At 35.0% G+C, this 19,062-nt stretch overlaps 1 protein-coding gene across 1 annotated transcript in view; it reads left to right on the top strand.

Annotated features, from left to right (window-relative positions):
• Positions 1-1,926: 1,926 nt before the first annotated feature.
• Positions 1,927-19,062, top strand: part of LOC141298999 (ephrin type-A receptor 5-like) — a 33,870-nt gene continuing 16,734 nt past the window's right edge. Inside the window, exons 1-2 of the mRNA XM_073829282.1 lie at positions 1,927-2,178; positions 6,114-6,178. Of these exons, the coding sequence (XP_073685383.1) occupies positions 2,088-2,178; positions 6,114-6,178 (156 nt within the window). The 5' untranslated portion in view covers positions 1,927-2,087. The remainder of the gene's footprint in view (positions 2,179-6,113; positions 6,179-19,062) is intronic.

Raw genomic sequence — 19,062 nt, 5'->3', positions numbered from 1 at the left:
TCAATAAATCAATCGATAGAAGAATGGATGGATGGATGGATGGATGGATGGATAGACCAATCGATAGTAAGAGGAATGGATGGATTGATAGATGAACAAATCAATTGATAGAATAATGGATGGATGGATGGATGGATGAATGGCTAGAAAGATAGATGGATAGATTGATAGATCAATGGATAGATGGATGAATAGATTGATAGATCAATAGATGGATGGATGAATTTATGTAAGGTTAGATTGATTGATCAATAGAAGGATGGATGAATGAATGGATAGATGAATGGTTAGACAGATAGATCTATATGTCAAATGATGGATGGATGGATGGATAGATTGATAGATAAACAGATCAATCAATAGATGAATGGATGGATGATAAATAGATCGACAGACAGATGGATGGATAGATTGACAGATCAATGGATATATAATGGATGGATGGATGGATGGATAGATCAATAGATGGATGGATAGATTGGTAGATCAATGGATAGATGGATGATTGATATATTGATCAATAAAAGGATGGATGGATAGGTTGATAGATCAGTAGATCAATTGATAGATAGATGGACGGATGCATAGACAGATCAGTAGATAGAGGAATGCTATAGATCAATAGATAGATGGATAGATGGATGGATATATTGATAGATCAATGGATAGATGGATGGATTTATGGATGATAGATTGATAAATCAATAGATCAATTGATAAATGGATGGATGTTAGATTGATAGATCAATCGATCAATCGATAGAAGGATGGATTGTTAGACGGACAGTTGATAGAGGGATAGATGGATGGATGGATGGATGGATGGATGGAATGATTGATAGATCAATAAATGGATGAATGGTTAGACTGATAGATCAATAGATCAAGCGATAGAAGGATATATGGATGGATGATAGATTGATAGATAAATAGATCAATCGATAGATGGATAGACGTATGGATGGATAAATAGACAGATTAATGGATGGAGAGATTGATAGATCAATAAATGGATGGATAGACAGATTGAAAGAAGGAAGGGTGATGGGTGATGGATTGATAGATCAATAAAGCAAACGGTAGAAGGATGGATGGATGGATAGATTGATAGATCAATGGATAGATGGATGGATAGACAGATGAATAAATTGATAAATTAATTGATGGATAGATTTGATTACATGTCATTAAGTAACTGATTTTTACTGTACATTTCTGCCATATGAACATTAACTTGACATAGTCGCCACTTATAAGCTACTACTAAATATATTGTGGAAACTTAAATTTTCTGTAAAGCTGCTTTGCAACGATTTGTATCATGAAAAGTGCTATACAAATAAACTTGAATTGAATAGATCAATCGATTGATAAATATATAGATAAATTGATAGAAACATGCACGGATGAACTGATAGATTGGGCAGATAGATCGATCTTTTATGTATTATGATTATATCATGTAATTACAATTTGTTGGATTTTGTAAATTTATAATGGATTAAGATTATTTAATAATCAATTTAAATAATTTAATATTGAACATAATAAGATTATGTAATCAATACTGCAATGTTTGTAAATGATATACAGTGCTACTGAGTCTATCACCTTTACCTTAATACATACATATTGTATGGAACTATACAGCATATGTCATACAGGCTTGATAGAAAGTGTTGCTTCATTAATCGCATTAGGGAAATTACAGTGTAATATCAGTCGAACACAATCAATATATCATACGACTGATACAATAAGCATGATTCGTCTGACTTACACCTTCATTAGTCTGGATGAGTCTCGTGTCATGAGCAGTCATTGATGTCTATTGGAGAGCTGTAATCGTTTACTCCTCCTCCTCCTCATGCTGTCGGCTGTGTGGGTGTCTGACAGCTCCGTGAGTCTCAAACCGGAGCGCTTCAACACTCACCGCAACGCGCGCGCCGCTGCTCTCAGCTCAAATGTGCTTTTATTCCTGCGTACCTAGGTTCCGCGCTCCTCATGTCCTCCGCAACTCTCTCCGGATCGTGTCGGTGCTGATGTGAGTCCGGTACATTCGTTCGTTTGACACATTTCTTCAGTCGATGAGTATGCGTTCACGGTGGAGTTACATCGCCTGGATTTGCGTCTTCAGCCTCGGCGCGTTCTGCACTTTCTGCATTCCCAGTAATGAAGGTAAGACGCGGGATGTGGGAACGGTGCTATTTGCACGGATTGATGGTTGACAGTCACTGGATTCCATACAGTTCTGGAAATAAAGATTGAGGAAAGAACGCTCTTCTGATCAAAACCGTTTTAGGCGCCATAAGGTTCTTGCTATGTGGTTGTTTGGACATTAGATCAAAAGTTCTCGATGTTAAATCAAAGGTTCATCCGATTCGTTCGTTTGTTTCTGAGTTTTCTGTATTATCGCGATGGTGTTTTTTTAAATTACCAGAACATATTTGTAAAAAGTTGTTTGTAGAACTTCAAATAAGGTTCTTATATAGCATTAGACTATGAAACCCTTTGATTTCAATAAAACCGTGTACAGTTTTCACAATATACACATGGGAAAGTATCATCAAAAACCCATCAGATCTTCTCCAGAAGCTGTTTTATATGTCTTTTGTGGTATACAACGTATTTATCCGTACAAAAACGATCTCTAAGCGTGAAATGTCATGTCATGTGTGAGACATTATGTAATATATCATCTCTAAAGCCAACAATGATTTTACTCCAGACTGTTTAATGGACCAGAAGTTCCTGGACATCGGTGATTACAGTTTACCAATCTCCCAGCCAGGTGGTTTTTAAACACCTCAGTTCACCATTGCACACTGACTGAAAATGTGAATGCATAAAGGATATTGTGAATCGCTTCATCGCCTTTGAACATGTTCAATGGGAGTCTTTAAAGATTTTATGAATTGTATTGTTCAGTAAGAACATCCATTCAATCACTGTTCAGTGAAGCTCAACCGTCAAGCTTTACAAGAGTTATCAATGTGGATTCAACCGTCTATTAAAGACCTGTTGTAGCATTTTCTTTAAAGACAGATATTAAACGATAGTTGAAAATGAATGCCTATGATATGATTTCTACAAGACAAAGATGTATGATGGATGAAGTTTCTAAAATGTTAAAAATATCTGATAACTAAATATATATCTGTTGCATTGGACCACACTGTAAAAAAATGACATCTTTTTTATGTGATAGCAGATGTGTACACGTGGGATGGAGCATTTGCATTAGAGGCGTAAAGACAAAGGAAACACAGACATGGCTTCATCAAAGTTCCCTAAATTTGCTTTGTAGTGGTCAGAGCGCAGCAGGCACCGACTACAAATCATATTCCATATTTTACAGCTTTATTTCCCAAGATACAAAAGTGTATTCCTATGAAACCCTTTCAAGTTACTAGACGTTTTAAGTAGTGTACAAAAAAGATTTCACCCGGTGTTACCATGGGAAATGTCAACAAATTATCTGGGAGTAAAATTGATGTGTTGCCATTTATCACTCGGGCTGAAGTGTGCAGACTCTAGAATATGTAAATATTCTAATGAGCAGAAGTCAGCATATGGATAGTGCAATGACAAGTGTGGGGATGAGTTGATTGATTGTGCGCTGATGATGGCACAATAAAAATGAGAGCAGGATGGGGGAGGGCGCTCGGGTGCCTACACAGACTGGCACAATGGCCCAGCAGATGCGCAAGGACAACGGCCACTCCAAAATCACAATAGCGGCAAGTCTGGTAGAATTCGAACAAACCTGTCGATTCTGAAGCTGAGACCTGCAGTGAACTGTAATCTGTAGGGAAATGCACTTTCAAATGAACATGAACAATTTTTGTCATTGTTACGTTTGGACAGTTTAACCTTGAGTACTCCAAACCAAGGCAACGGCTTTAAATGTCCTGCCATATACTAATCGGCCATACACAAATGTTTTCTTTTTTCAGTTTTGAAATGTCAGTATTTCAGTATTTTTCCCTCCGAAAGTTAGATTTCGAAATATTGCACCTCTTTCGCATTTGCATTTGCCTAAGGATGGACATATCCTCTCTTTTATCTAGTTCAGAACTGTATTTCTTCTTGCTAATTAGATTTATGTGATTCTCCCCAGGATATTTTTCAGCTTAAGTAGGACAATGCACATCAATGTCTGTCAAAAGAAACACATTTAGATGTAACTTAAATAGGACACAAGTGAATTAAATTTAAGTGTATTTGTGTTTTTTCTTATCTGAATGTTTGTTCTGTTTTTGATGTTACATAACGTTTAAGATCAATAACCATCATTCACATCCAGTTGTTAGTCTTGTTTATTAGTGCATGGAGTGAAAAGACAATCCTAAGTTTGATGAACTAATCTTTACCCTTTTGCATCTTTTTTTTTTAGCAGTGTTGTGACATTTGTGTTGGTTCCTTAGTCACTAGCTTTTGTTTTGATGCCAGAAATGATATTGCTATTGTGAGTCATCTCACACATGCTAAACAGTCTCGCCACACAACCTTTGATCAACGCAAGGTCAAATTAAAATTCAGCCCTGATCGGACTGTGAATGTAAAGGTCATCTAATTAGCTGTGGCGGTACTCATTCGTAAAAGGTTCCAGCAGATAAAAAATAACCTGTGACCTACTGTGGGTATCAAATACAGCCACGATAATCTAGAAAGACTGCGTTGTTTAATAGACATCTCACATAGAATGTGCACTCAATTTAACCAAGGGCAAAGATTATACAACAGATATTAATCCATGTTCTTTCATACTTTCTATAGGGTATGTTTTCAAATGATTGTACGCACTGTTCAGAAACATTTAGATCAATATCACAGCAAGCCAACATGAGCTCATTTGTTTTTGCAGGCATTCACATGTGAAGTGTCTGGATACATAGTTTCTTCTGTATGGGATTGATTTTCAGGGGCATTTACATATATAAGGGTATTTTATTTTATTGCATTGCATTGCATTGCATTGCATTTCGTTGTATTTTATTGCATTGCATTGCAAGTCCTCATTCATTTTGGCCTTTTTTAAAATATGTGACATAAGTGCCAATTCTTAAAAACTAATATAAATTATCTAAAAGCTGAAATAATTGGCCGATATACAATTATTTCAAAATCTGGAATCTGAGGGTGCAAAAAATTCAAAATATTGAGAAAATCATCTTTAAAGTTCTCCAAATTAAGTTCTTAACAATGCATATTACTAATCAAAAATTAAGTTTTAATATATATTTACAGTAGGAAATTTACAAAAAAATCTCCATGGAACATGATCTTTACTTAATACCCTAATGATTTGCCATAAAAGAAAAATCGATAATTTTGACCCATACAATGCATTTTTGGCTATTGCTACAAATATACCCGTGCTACTTAAGACTGGTTTTGTGGTCCAGGGCCATATATTAACAACTCGACAGCATCTAAAACATTTTTACAAACATGCATCCTTCCTTTAACAGCCATATATTTTTGCATTCATGTAATTCATGCAGTCATTTTATTCTACTTTTTTTTATAAAAGACATTATATATGTTTAATGGCATGACATTTAAAATCTATTTGCATTATATTAATATGTGCATGTATATACTTTACATATGAATGCTTATGAAAACAAATAGACTCAATATGAATACTGTTAGTAAAGAACAAAAAAGTTTAAAATCTAATGCGATAATGCTGAACTATAGATTATACTGTGATAAAGGACAATGCTTGTGATAATAATTATAATTTAAGTACATTTCTTTAAAAAATGTTGAAGAATGGGTGTACAATGTGTGTACAGAAAGCTAGTTTGCACATTATTTTTGATGCCATTATTACAGTGTAATAACATTGTAAGTACTATGTATATTAATTAACAGCATGTACTTACTATATAGTTAACATTTGGTTTGCGGATAGTTGCTTGTAAATCGCATAATTTAATTGCATAACGTAGCACTGTAAAATAAAGCACTACGGAAGTCTATAAAAACAAACTATATTGATTATATTGTGATAAATAACATCTAATGTGCATATAAATGCTCTTCCTGTATCGCTTTTACAACTCCAGCTCATTGATTTGTCCTCGTTTCTCGTTCTCCCGCAGTGAACTTGCTGGACTCTCGCTCTGTAATTGGTGACCTGGGGTGGGTCGCCTACCCAAAGAATGGGGTAAGTTCCACACATCTTCCTGTCTCTTGAGTTAAGAGCCGGCTTAGGAGAACATCTCAAGGTCTCCGATTCCCTCGACGGCAGAAAAGACAGTTTCAAAGTGAAAAATAATAGAACGTGGAGAGTGCAGCACAGAGAGAGAGGGACTACGAGAGGTCAGAGACAAACAGAGAAGAAGGGAAAGCCCTTTTTTGTTCTAAAAGAGGCACAAAGACACACTAAACCTGCTGTTCTAATTTCTCTGTGACGCTCAGAGTGTAATTCATTTCTGTCGAGCCAGCCGATTGGTAAACCCGCTGAACACCTTGTTGAATTTTAATGACACATGGCCAACTTTATATACGTATCTGTTTTTCTGTTTCCTATTTCCATTGAGAATACCAAAGTAAAGAAAGCTGAAGCTACATGAAACGGTTTGTCAGCAGAAAAAGGAACATGTGTTGAGTATCGCAGTTGTTTTTGACAGGATGACAGGAATAAGCAGCTACAAACTCGAACAGAACATGAAAATAAATATCCCAGTATTGCTTCAGGTCTGTCAGTATCACACTGATTTTATACCCCCAAAAACAAGCAACGGCGTCATGTTAACTTCTCGTCATGATATCACCCACTTTGCTGATATTGTGCAGGAATAGTGCACCAACTAGGGGTTTGCAATATTGACAAAAAATATACAGATATTGAACCGATATTATTCCATGTCCTTTCATACTTTCTATAGGGTTCATTTTCAAATGATTGTTCAGAAACGTTTAGATCAATATCGCAACAAGCCCAAGTGAGCTATTTGTTTTTGCAGGTATTTACATCAAGTGAAGTGTCTGGATGCATAATATTTTCCATCTGCGATTCATTTTCAGGGGCATTTACATTTGTAAGGGTGTTTTTCCCCCTAAACGTTTTATTTATTATTTTTATACCCAAAAAACAAGCAATGCCGTCATGTTGACTTCTTGTCATGACTTGCTGATATGAGAATAGTGAACAAACTAGATGTTTGTGATATTGCCAAAAATGATATCTCAATATTTATTGGGATTTTCTAAAAGAATGTTTTGTTAAGTGTGTTTTTGTGCTGGTACCCTGGCTGGTTTATATGGAAGCCTATGTAAGAATAAAAATAAATAAATAATAACAATTGCTTTTTATCTTGCAATTCAGACTTTTCCCCTCAGAATTCTGGGATATAAACTTGCAATTGCTAGATAAAAAGTCAGAATTGTGGGAAATAAAGTCACAATTTCAATTGTCAGATTGTTCAAAGTCAGAATTGCAATTGTAAGAAAAAATGTCTGAATTGTGAGATTTAAACATGCAATTGCAAGTTAAAGCCCAGTTCTAATGGAAACAATATTTTAAATTTTGAGTTTATATCTCACAATTCTGACTTTATTTCTTAGTATTTCGAGTTGAAATCCCACAATTCAGATTTTTTCTCGGAATTGCATGTTTCTGTCATGCAATTATGACTTTATTACTCGCAGTTGTGAGTTCATAACATGCAACTAAGTAAAAAGTCAGAATGGCAAAAAAAAGGTCAGAATTGTGAGATAAAAAGTTGCAGTTAGCTGTTTGTATTTTTTCTTCAGTGGTGGGAAAATATATGGATGAATAAATATGACACTAAAACTGCCAGTAGGTGGCACTGGAAATGGCTGATTCATTTAGAAACAAAGCAAGCGACTGTCTTTACGATTGGATCATTGAATCACTCACTCAAATGATTTGTTAAAAAAAGATTCATTTAGGAACGAAACACTGAAGTCTTGCTCTGAGATGCACAAATGTTCTGCTTTGGCTCAGTTTGGAATCTTTTTTTGTTGGCGGAATCATCGATCTCATGATCTCATGATGGAAATGTACCTGTGGGAACGTTTTCGCGAGATGCTGCGGTTTCCAACACTCAAGACGGTAAAACAGCGAGCATTTGTAATCATTTTCATACACAGTTATGATTACAGCTCCATATGTTTCAGATATGAACTTGCAATTGCAAGTTAAAGTCCAAGTCTGATAAAAAATACTATTTTCTTACAATTTTGAGTTTATATCTCACAACTCTGACTTTTTCTCTCACAATTGCAAGTTAGTATGTCACAGTTCTGACTTTTTCTTGAAATAGCATGTTTCTGTCATGCAATTATGACTTTATTACTTACAATTGCGAGTTTATAGCGTGCAATTCTGAGGAAAAAGCTGTTTGTATTTTTTCTTCAGTGGTAGGAATGGGCTTCCAAATGATTCGTTCAAAAACAGATTAATTCAGGAACTAAACACTGAAGTGTTGCTCTGAGATGCACAGATGTTCTGCTCTGGCTTGGTTTGGAACCTTTTTTGTTGGCGCAAAAAAAGCTAATATTGTGTTTTAAAGTGATCTCAAGATCTCATGACGAAAATGTACCTCTATGATAATTTTTGCGAGACACTGCAGTTTCCAACAGAAATGAACACTCGAGGTGGTAAAACAATGAGCATTTGTAATCATTTTCATACACATTTATGATTACAGATCCATATGTTTCACTTTCCGGATGCAACAAGCTTGCTTGGTAGCTTAGCCGGCACAAAATTGGACTTAGGATGCAGAATCCTTGGGTACTAATCCCGTGAAAAACATGACTCACAATGAAAGAGCTGAAAGATGAGAGACCGAAAAACAAGCTAAAAGGACATGCTTGCGATTGTGTTTTTAAGTCACATTAGCTTTTGTTCATATTATGGAGTAGATTTAGGTGTAGTGCAGGAGTTATAGCTCCACTCAACGGACATTTCAAGTCAGAACTGCACCTACAAAACCAACGTCACATAAAACATACCATCAGTGGACATTTCTCAGTGGACATTTATGTTGGAAACTGCAGTGGTATGTACTTATTGGTTTGTATTTCGTGTCTCGTGAAAACGTTCCCACAGTTACATTTTCGTCATGAGACCTGGTTGGCTAATATTGAGGAAAACGGCACTGTTTCTTGTGTGATGTTACTTGTAACTATAGGGGCATTTTAACTGCATTCTAATAGGTTTCATATATGTACTCACATATATACAGTACTCAATAATATTGAGTACTTCAGCTTGCATTTATGATATTATTGCAGATGAAAACTAGCACCAAACTAGTTTTGGACTTCAAGATTTTGATTAAAATTGTGTTTGCTTTAGGACTGTGCAAACATTGTGATTTTTCTCTATATCAGCTCGCTCATCCCAGCTGCTGTTTAGAGGCCTTTATTGTGATCTAGCGTGGCCTGCATCCAGTGTTGACAGTGTGCAGTTATAGCTTAATTCAGTTTCCTGTTGTGATGGTAAAAAAGAGCGCTTGCATTGTGCTTACCTGCACCTGCCCTCCACTGCAACAATACAGGCTTACAATAGATGCTAAAGTCTCCAGGCATGCTGGATAACACCTGTTAAGGGAGACGATTATTCCTCCCTTTCAGATGGAAATGCAAACATCCTTGCATGATATCCTGAATATGACGTGAAATCTGCGGAGCGATAAATCAATGTCAGATACGGCACAGGGCTTTTCACATCCTCCTCAATGGCTATTGAAATTAAATGATTTTTGCCCTATTATTAGATCTTCAAATTACTCAAGGGTGACACGAGCAGTCTGAGATTATGTCAGCAAGCCTGGGATGTTAAGTAGTATTGCTATTATGCAAGACGTGTCGAGCTTTGATCGAACAGTTGATTTTAAAGCAAACCGTAGCCTTTAGTACATTGATTTTTCATTGATTTTTCAAGTCATGATTTAAAGAGACAGATATATAATATAATAGTTGTTTCAAAAAGATTTGTTTTGTGACATCAGTCATTCATTCAAGTCTATTATTTTTTAGATAACCAACAATCCTAAACATACTATTAATCTTAATTTTAATGTTATAAACTAGAATAATCTTATATTATTAATAGTAGTATTTAATATTAAAATATTAATGTTTTTTTGGTCCTATTTATTAATTTGTTTTAAATACATAAAAAAAAATATACAGTAGTATAGAATTATAGTATATATAATTATTTTCCGAGGAATTAATTAATTTAGTTTAAATATCATACATTTTGTTTGGCATAATTTGTTCTTATTGTTTTTTTTTTTGTTTTTTTTAAATAAGATAAAATGCAAATTTGCAAAATAAAAAAAATAAAATAAAATAAAAAAATAAATAAATACATATTAAAATAATAATAATTAATAATAATAATAATAATAATAAAAATAATAATAAAATAATAAATATTACTCCAATTTAGTTTAGTTAAACTATTTAGCTGTTTGTACATCCATATTGTTTTTAAACATTACCTTTGTGTACATGTACCATTGTACTGAATCATTGCCATTTTCTACCATAGTGCAAATCCAAAAAGTTTATTTATTTATTTTTGGTGGTTGTAGAAGAAAAGTAATGCGGCGCATGTGTACAGCAAGTATTATGTACGTCACACAAATTGCAGTTAGAGAGAGTTCCCACGTGAAATGTTATATAATTCAGTGTGTTTCTTTTTGTGTGTGTGTGTGTAGTAAAGGTTAGAAAATTCCCAGGAGATTTTGGATTGATTATGTGAGTTAGGGAGGAGATGCTGGTTTCCGGGAGGCTTGGGATGTTTGTTATGCTGTTAGAGTCGACTACACTCTCAATCATATTAATTCAACAGAGCGTCTGGAGTGTGAGATTTAGCAACAGCTCAGCAGTTTCAAGAGGCTGAGTAAAGCCGCTCACTTACACTGCAAATGTGAAAAATGCCGGATAAACCCTCTTAATTTATCTAGGCATTGGTTAACAGCTATTTAGGGTTTTAACATATAAAGAAAAGCCTAAACCACCTAAGGATTAGTATGCATTCTTATATAACACCTCTAAAAGGAGGTCAGGCATTAGCTTTGCTATCTCTGTTCAAAACCAAGTGTCTCAATACCTTCCAAGGCAGCATCCTGACTAAAACTGACTGATCTGAGGTGCTCTTCATTGGCAGAAACTCACAGTTAACATATTGCTAAACTGTGTTAACAATGTGTCCTAACCCACACTCTACAAAATATCTTCTTTTAGTGGATTTTTTTTACAACATACATAAGCAATATCACACAAGTAGTCGTGAGATATGGCTGTATATTGGCATGCTGTGATTAGGCTATAGGCATCAAACTAATAAACATTAGTTTGAATATCTGCTGAGGAAAGCATTATCTTTGTCGTAACATTAATATCCTTTCATCTGTTAAGGGTGATTTTGGGTATGGGTGAAAATCTGTTGATAAAACTAAAAATAACATTTATAGCGTTAACTTTTCAAAGTAAAAGTCTTTACTGCTCACTCATAAAAACAGTCTTTTATCGCCATCTAATGGCGGAGCAATGTAACTAAAATCACCATCACGAACACACACCAGGTCTCAATACTAAAGACTATTATTAAATACTACTATTTATATAAATATTATTTATTGAATAATAACATTTAGTAAACAACAACAAGAACAGCCATCATAAAAGTTGTTAGGCAATTCAGTCAAAAGTACAAAGGCAGTGCTTTGATATACAGCATTGAATTTGCACAAACATTTTTGCCAAAACTATCTTCTCTGGAACAAATAATAGATTTATCGGTAAGAATCAAACAATTTATTAGTAATTATTGCATTAGCAATAAATTATCATTCTATATGATTCATAGATTAAGTAATCAATCAATTGTTATTAGTTAAATGTGTCATAATGTATTAATTCCCTAATAACTTATTTTAACTAATAGTGTAAATTCATGTGTTGATTACCACAATGGGTTGAAGCCATGCATTACAACTTCCAGTTGTCTGCTTTAATTAATCATTAACTATAACTATATTACTTAACAATTAGTTAATAGTTCAGTGCCTCAACAAGTAAAGGCATAACATAATGATATCTTTGCAAATCATTAGCTAATGATAAATTAAAGCCGATAACTGGAAGTTGAAGTACATAACTTTGAGCACTGTGGTAACTAACATGAACTTACACCATTAGTTAATAAAATAAGTTATTAGGGAATTAATACATTATGACACATTTAACTAATAACAATTTATTGATTACTTAATCAATGAATCATATAGAATGTTCATTAATTGCTGATGTAGTAATTGTTAAATGGTATAGTTCATGAATTAAACATTAGCTTGTGATTATCTGTGCCTTAATTAAGCATGACCTAATGCATATTTGTGCACCCGTGGGCACATTTTCCAAGTCAACGAGGCGGTTTACAGGAGCTAAGCTAAATCCATAATATTAATATTTAGTAAACAACAACAACAGCCATCATACAAGTTGTTAGGCAATTCAGTCAAAAGTACAAAGGCAGTGCTTTAATATACAGCATTGAATTTACATAAACATTTTTTGACAAAACTATCTTCCCTGGGACAAATAATAGATTGATGAGACCAAAGACTACTGTTAGATTTACCCATAACGAGTCAGCGGTAAATTACAGAAGATCTGGCCAAGGTTAGGCACTCTTGGGCAGGTTCATGAGTGCAGAACGACCGCTGATGATGTCTGAAAACGTTGACGCAAATTTTCAAATAGACGTTATCTTTATTAACAAACTGCATATTTGAGCTATAAACATGTACATTTTCACCTGAAACCTCTTAAAACTTTGACACAAAAACAGTAATATTTATAAAATTATACTGTATTTGCGATACGTTTACAAACTGTGAAATGGCTGTTGGAGTTCTGATATCACTCTAATATCGCACTCCTATCAGCCAAACAGATTCAAGGACCAAAAAGGACTGTTGTATAAAGTAGCATAATGTTGCTCCCTAAAATGCTGCCTAAGTAGGCAGCTCACTAGATTTTGGAACGGAGCTGTTTAAAAACAATAGTTTAAATTCTTGTTTGCATGATTCATGTAGGTAACGCAATTGGGTCAAGTGCTCGTTTCTGATAACTCAAAGGCTTTTGGATCTACAATCAGCAATCTGTACTGGCAGGTACATCACAAAACAATTATTGATTATCTTTTCTTCCCGGTTTGTTTGTTTTCAACCCTGGCTTCATGCTGCTTTAACCGCTGTCAGAGCGGGCCAGATTTGCCAAGTCAACAAAGTGGTTTACAGGAGCAAAGCTAAATCCATAATATTAATATTTAGTAAACAACAACAGTCATCATAAAAGTTGTTAGGCAATTCAGTCAAAAGTACAAAGGCAGTGCTTTGATATACAGCGTTGAATTTACCTAAACATTTTTGCCAAAACTATCTTCTCTGGAACAAATAATAGATTAATGAGACCAAAGACTGTTAGATCTACCCATAACTAATTCTATCTCATGTTTAACCACTATAGAGACATTAGAGCCAGTTCTAAATTACAGAAGATCTGACCAAGGTGAGGCACTCTTCTGCGGGTTCATGAGTGCAGAATGGCTGCTGTGGATCTGGAGCTCATGTCTGAAAACGTTGACGCACATTTTCAAATATTAACAAACTGCATATTTGAGCTATAAACATTTACATTTTCACCTGAAACCTCTTAAAACTACATTATTTGACACAAAAACAGTAATATTTATAAAATGATACTGTATTTGCGATACGTTTACAAACTGTGAAATGGCTGTTGGAGTTCTGATATCACTCTAATATCACACTCCTACCAGCCAATCAGATTCGAGGACCAGAAAGAACTGTTGTATAAAGTAGCATAATGTTGCTCCCTAAAATGCTGCCTAAGTAGGCAGCTCACTAGATTTTGGAACGGAGCTGTTAAATAACAACAGTTTAAATTCTTGTTTGCATGACTCATGTAGGTAACGCAATTGGGTCAAATGCTCGTTTCTGAAGACTCAAAGGCTTTTGGATCTACAATCAGCAATCTGTACTGGCAGGTACATCACAAAACACCAGCGATTATCTTTTCTCCCCGGTTTGTTTGTTTTCAACCCTGGCTTCATGCTGCTTTAACCGCTGTCAGAGCGGGCCAGATTTGCCAAGTCAACGAAGCGGTTTACAGGAGCTCAGCTAAATCCGGGCTTTGTGCAGGCCTAGGGCACCTCTGGCTCACACCGCTGTCCTTTTTTCATGTCTGTTACCAAAGGGGAAAAACGCATCGACGTGATGCTCAACAGAGGGACCGCTCCAGCCACCCTGAAAAGTCACATTCATGCGTCCAACCCCACTCTCACGCAAAGACATTTAGCCACAATCATAGCAGGGAGTTGTTTTCAACCATACTTGTCAGTCATGTTCGGCTCCGCCCCCCGTGGACCCTGGGCGGCAATGACAGGGATGGCTGGGCTGATGGTGATTGGTGGGTAATGATGGGTTATTGTTTGAAAGGCAGTGGCTCGTTCTTGCTCGTTCTCTGCAGTGTAGCGCCGGTAATAAGCCGAGAAGGAAGTGCCCTGGGAGCTGGGGTTTATGGGTAAATGCATGCTTATAGCACACACTAACTCACACTGGGAGAATTGAGGGTTTTAGGAGCAGAAAGCATTGGTAAATAAGTGTGCCGGGATAGCGGAGGGAAGGATTTAGACGGCGAGAGCGAGAAAATTGAGAGGGTCTCAGTAGGGGACAGTAGGAAAGAGAGTTTGAATGATACAGAAATTTGTATGAAGAAAGGCCTGACAAAAGGCCAGACAAAAGGAAATTATATGTTTTTATATGGTTTGTTGACACATAATAGTAGATATGTAGAGGCACTGACTGCTGTTGTTAAAGGAATAGTCTACCCAAAAATGAAAATTATGCTATCAGTTTTCCACTGTAATGTTGTTCCAAACATCTAAGACTTTTGTTCATCTTCTGGTATTTTTTTAAAACAAGCTAATGAGATTTGTTGTGCATGGTGAGAAAGCACATTTGAACCTCCGTTTATCAAATTTGATGCTTTCTATGTATGGGCATTGATACAGTATGTGAATAAAAGTCTAAATTAAACATTTTTATCACAGTGTGTAAAGCGATTATGTCCATAGAAGAATTAGATTAAATCATTAGATTTTACAATGAATTTTGAAAACGTCAGTTTTGGTTACCTAGACTTTCAACGTAGGGACAGAAATTTTTGAGACTATATTAAAAATATCTTCATTTGTGTTTCGAAGATGAATGACAATCTTATAGGTTTGGGTAAATGTCTAAATGATGACAGAATTTTCATTCTTGGATGAACTATCTAACTGTAAGTTTACACAAAAATGAAATGCTTGTCCCCCTCACTCTCACGTCCTTTCCAACTGTCTTTTACAAAACATAAGGGGTTCAGTTTAGTAGACTGTTAATGCCACTCCTTTCCATACAATAAATGAGCAATATCACTCAAGTAGCAGTGCAATATGACTGTATATCAGAGCCAAAATTTCAGAAGATCTGGCCGATGTAAGGCTGCTCTCAGCGGGTTCATGAGCACTGAACAACCGCTAATGCCCTGGAGCTCAAATCTCTGAAAACGTCAAAGCAAATTTTCAAATAGACGTTATTTTTATTAACAAACTGCATATTTGCAGGCTAAACAAGTACATTATCACTTACAAAATTACATTCTGAGACACACAATTTGTAGAGGATTTGGGCGTCCGCAATGGCTCTCGCCATGAGAAATACCGCAAATGGAGTGATACAAACGGTGAAGCGGTTGCAGTTTCGATAACGCTTAAATATTGCACTACTCTTAGCTAATCAGATTCGAGAACCAGAAATAACTGTTGTATAAAAGTATACATTGACCAGAGAACTTTGAAACAAAGGTTAAATAGGTTAAACAACTCAACTAGTTTATTGTCTTCGCATTAAATGCACCATCTGGTTTTAAGCTATCTTAAAGTCAAACCCAGTCTGTTAACCTCCCCTTGATTTACCAGCACTAATTAGATTTGTTCCCTCACCCAAGAACTGGACCAGTGTCCAACACAAGTCTGAACTTCTCATACAATTACACTGTTTTTACACAAGCAGTATTTGTGAAGGAGTTAAAGATAGAACTGCAGAATAATTATCCACCTCATTTTTAACATTAAAGCAGACGTGACCATCGTTTAATAGGCAAGGCTTCTGAGTTTTTTTTTCAATATATTTTTTTGATTTATTATTGAAAATTAGTAGTATTAGTCCCTGTAATTAGATAGTTCCACCCTAAACTCATGCTATTGCCTGAAACATTGTTGCTCTAGAAATTTTTAATTTAACAGAGCAATGTTTTGATAGCACCACAAAGCCACGGTTTTCACTCTAAATTAATTATAATGTTTTCCAGCATTTTTGTGTTTTTGAACCCTTTCCAACAATGACTATGATTTTGAGATGCATCTTTTCACACTGAGGACAACTGAGAGACTCATATGCAACTATTACACAAGGTTCAAATGCTTACTGATGTTCCAGAAGGAAAAAAACATGCATTAAGAAGAACAATGTTTTTTTTTTTTAAATTTGAAGATTTAACTTTTGTTTTCTTCTGCAGTACTAAACAGTACACTGGAGCATCAGTAAGCGTTTGAACCTTCTGTAATAGTTGCATATGAATCCCTCAGTTGTCCTCAGTGTGAAAATATGGATCTCAAAATCATACAGTCATTGTTGGAAATTATTCAAATATACAAAAATGTTGGAAAACCAAAGCATTTGTGGGACCTGAAGGATTTTTTCTGAAGAACAGCAGGCAGTTTAACTGTTCAGGACAAACAAGGGACTCATGAACAACTATCACTAAACAAACAAACAAAAAAAAAAAAAACAGATGTGGATCATTCAGGTAACAACACAGTATTAAGAATCAAGGGGATGAAAACTTTTGAATGGGGTCATTCTTATAAATTCTAAAAAACTACTATTTTCTCTAAATTTACTAAACAATGACATGCATCTTGTATGATCCCTCTTATTTTGGTAAAAAAATAATTCACATTTTGCAGATTCTGATGGGGGATGTAAACTTTTGACCTATTTGTGTATTTGAAATCAGTCACAAGAAAGTCATTTTAGATTCATATTGTATGTAACAAACAATGGATTCATGGATTGTCAGATTTTTAATAAATGGCATTAGCATGCGCAAAGGCCACGGAATATAAATATAGACCGATGTCCAGGTGTGCCATTTCAATCTTTGGCTTGAGATGATTCATGTCATCACTACACAGATGTGACACACATCCTTGTGCAATCTCCCTTCTCAGTGTGTTTTTGTAATGAAAGCCTTTTGGAATTATCTATTCGTCTTCATCCATGTGTCAGAAATGTTGTCGTCCCAGAGTGCCTGGTATTAGTAATGCATTTTCACATGAGAGGTTGAAACGAATATCCAAACGCCCTTGGATATCTGCATGATCCAAATTCGCACAGGCCCATTTTCATTTCAAATGCCGGCTTTCCCTAAATTGCAGCTTTGCCAATGCAATTTACCAGATCGTGGCCACACTGACTCATATTGGAGAAATCTGTGACACGCACTTTTCTGTATCATTCTGGTCCTGATGTATCACCACAGGGCTCTTCGCTAAATATTATCACCTTGAGTAAAATTCAGATGGTAATGTGGACGTTTGGCTGATTGGAATGAAATTAAAATATGCCATGAATGTCCTTTGATTGTCGAACGTGAGGGAGAGAAAAGGGAATGGTACAGTAAAATGGATTTCAGAATGGTTCAGCTTTGTGACTTTGAAACTGGATACAGCTCATGTTGAAACCTTATTAAGAATACAAAACAGCGTATATGTGACCCTGGACCACAAAACCAGTCTTAAGTCGCTGGGGTATGTTTGTAGCAATAGCCAAAAATACATTGCATGGGTCAAAATTATTGATTTTTCTTTTATGCCAAAAATCATTAGGAAATTAAGTAAAGATCATGTTCCATGAAGATTTTTTGTAAAATTCCTACTGTAAATGTATCAAAATGTAATTTTTGATTAGTAATATGCATTGTTAAGAACCTAATTTGGACAACTTTAAAGGTGATTTTCTCAGGATTTTGATATTTTTGCACCCTCAGATTCCAGATATTCAAATAGATGTATCTCGGCCAAATATTGTCCTATCCTAACAAACCATACATCAATAGAAAGCTTATTTACTGAGCTTCCATATTCTATATACATCTCAGTTTTGTAAAATTTAACCTTATGACTGGTTTTGTGGTCCAGGGTCACATATAACTTCATGACAGTATTATACATTAGTGGACAAAGAGTAAAACAAGCAATTCTTAGTTGCAGCATGACTTTGAACCCATTTCAGAGAATTCATACTAAACTAAAAGTGCTTTGAATGGTTCATAAAACCAGTTCATTATTGAATGTGTTTTAGATGTGCTTTGAATAACACATATACTGATTTCTTAGCTAAAACATTAGAATATTTAGTGTGTTCTGTTGTATACTGCATATTCTGACAAATAGAGTAAATTATGATCTATATAAGCTAATGAAAAAGAAGTGTATAACAGTATAATTGTAGTGTACTATATATTATAATAAATAAATAAGGCCACTTAGGTGTACTTAGAATATATACTTTCATGACTGTGTTTCTTAACACACTTAAGTACACTTAAAAAAATAATAAAATGCACTTTGTAATAATGTCAACTTAAAAGTTTTTTTTGTTCTTCAAAGTACATTTTGTTTAAAAAATCAGTCAAAGCAGTGCAATTATTTAACTTACTAAAGCACACGCAAAGCACTTGATAGTAATTTTAACTGTAGTGTTATGTAATATTACAATTAATGCTATATTTTAAATGTAGGCTACTAAACTGTAATTTCATCTTTCTAACATGATTAGCAAGTTACTAGCATGATTAACATGTTGCTAGCATGTTTTATTGTGATCAACAAGTTGCTAGCATGTTTCTAGCATGATTAGTAAGTTCTTA

This window comes from Garra rufa, chromosome 23 (assembly GCF_049309525.1).
Source record: "Garra rufa chromosome 23, GarRuf1.0, whole genome shotgun sequence".
Taxonomy (NCBI): Eukaryota; Metazoa; Chordata; class Actinopteri; order Cypriniformes; family Cyprinidae; genus Garra; species Garra rufa.
Note: the sequence above shows the minus strand (reverse complement) of the source record. Positions and strands in the feature narration are given on the sequence as shown.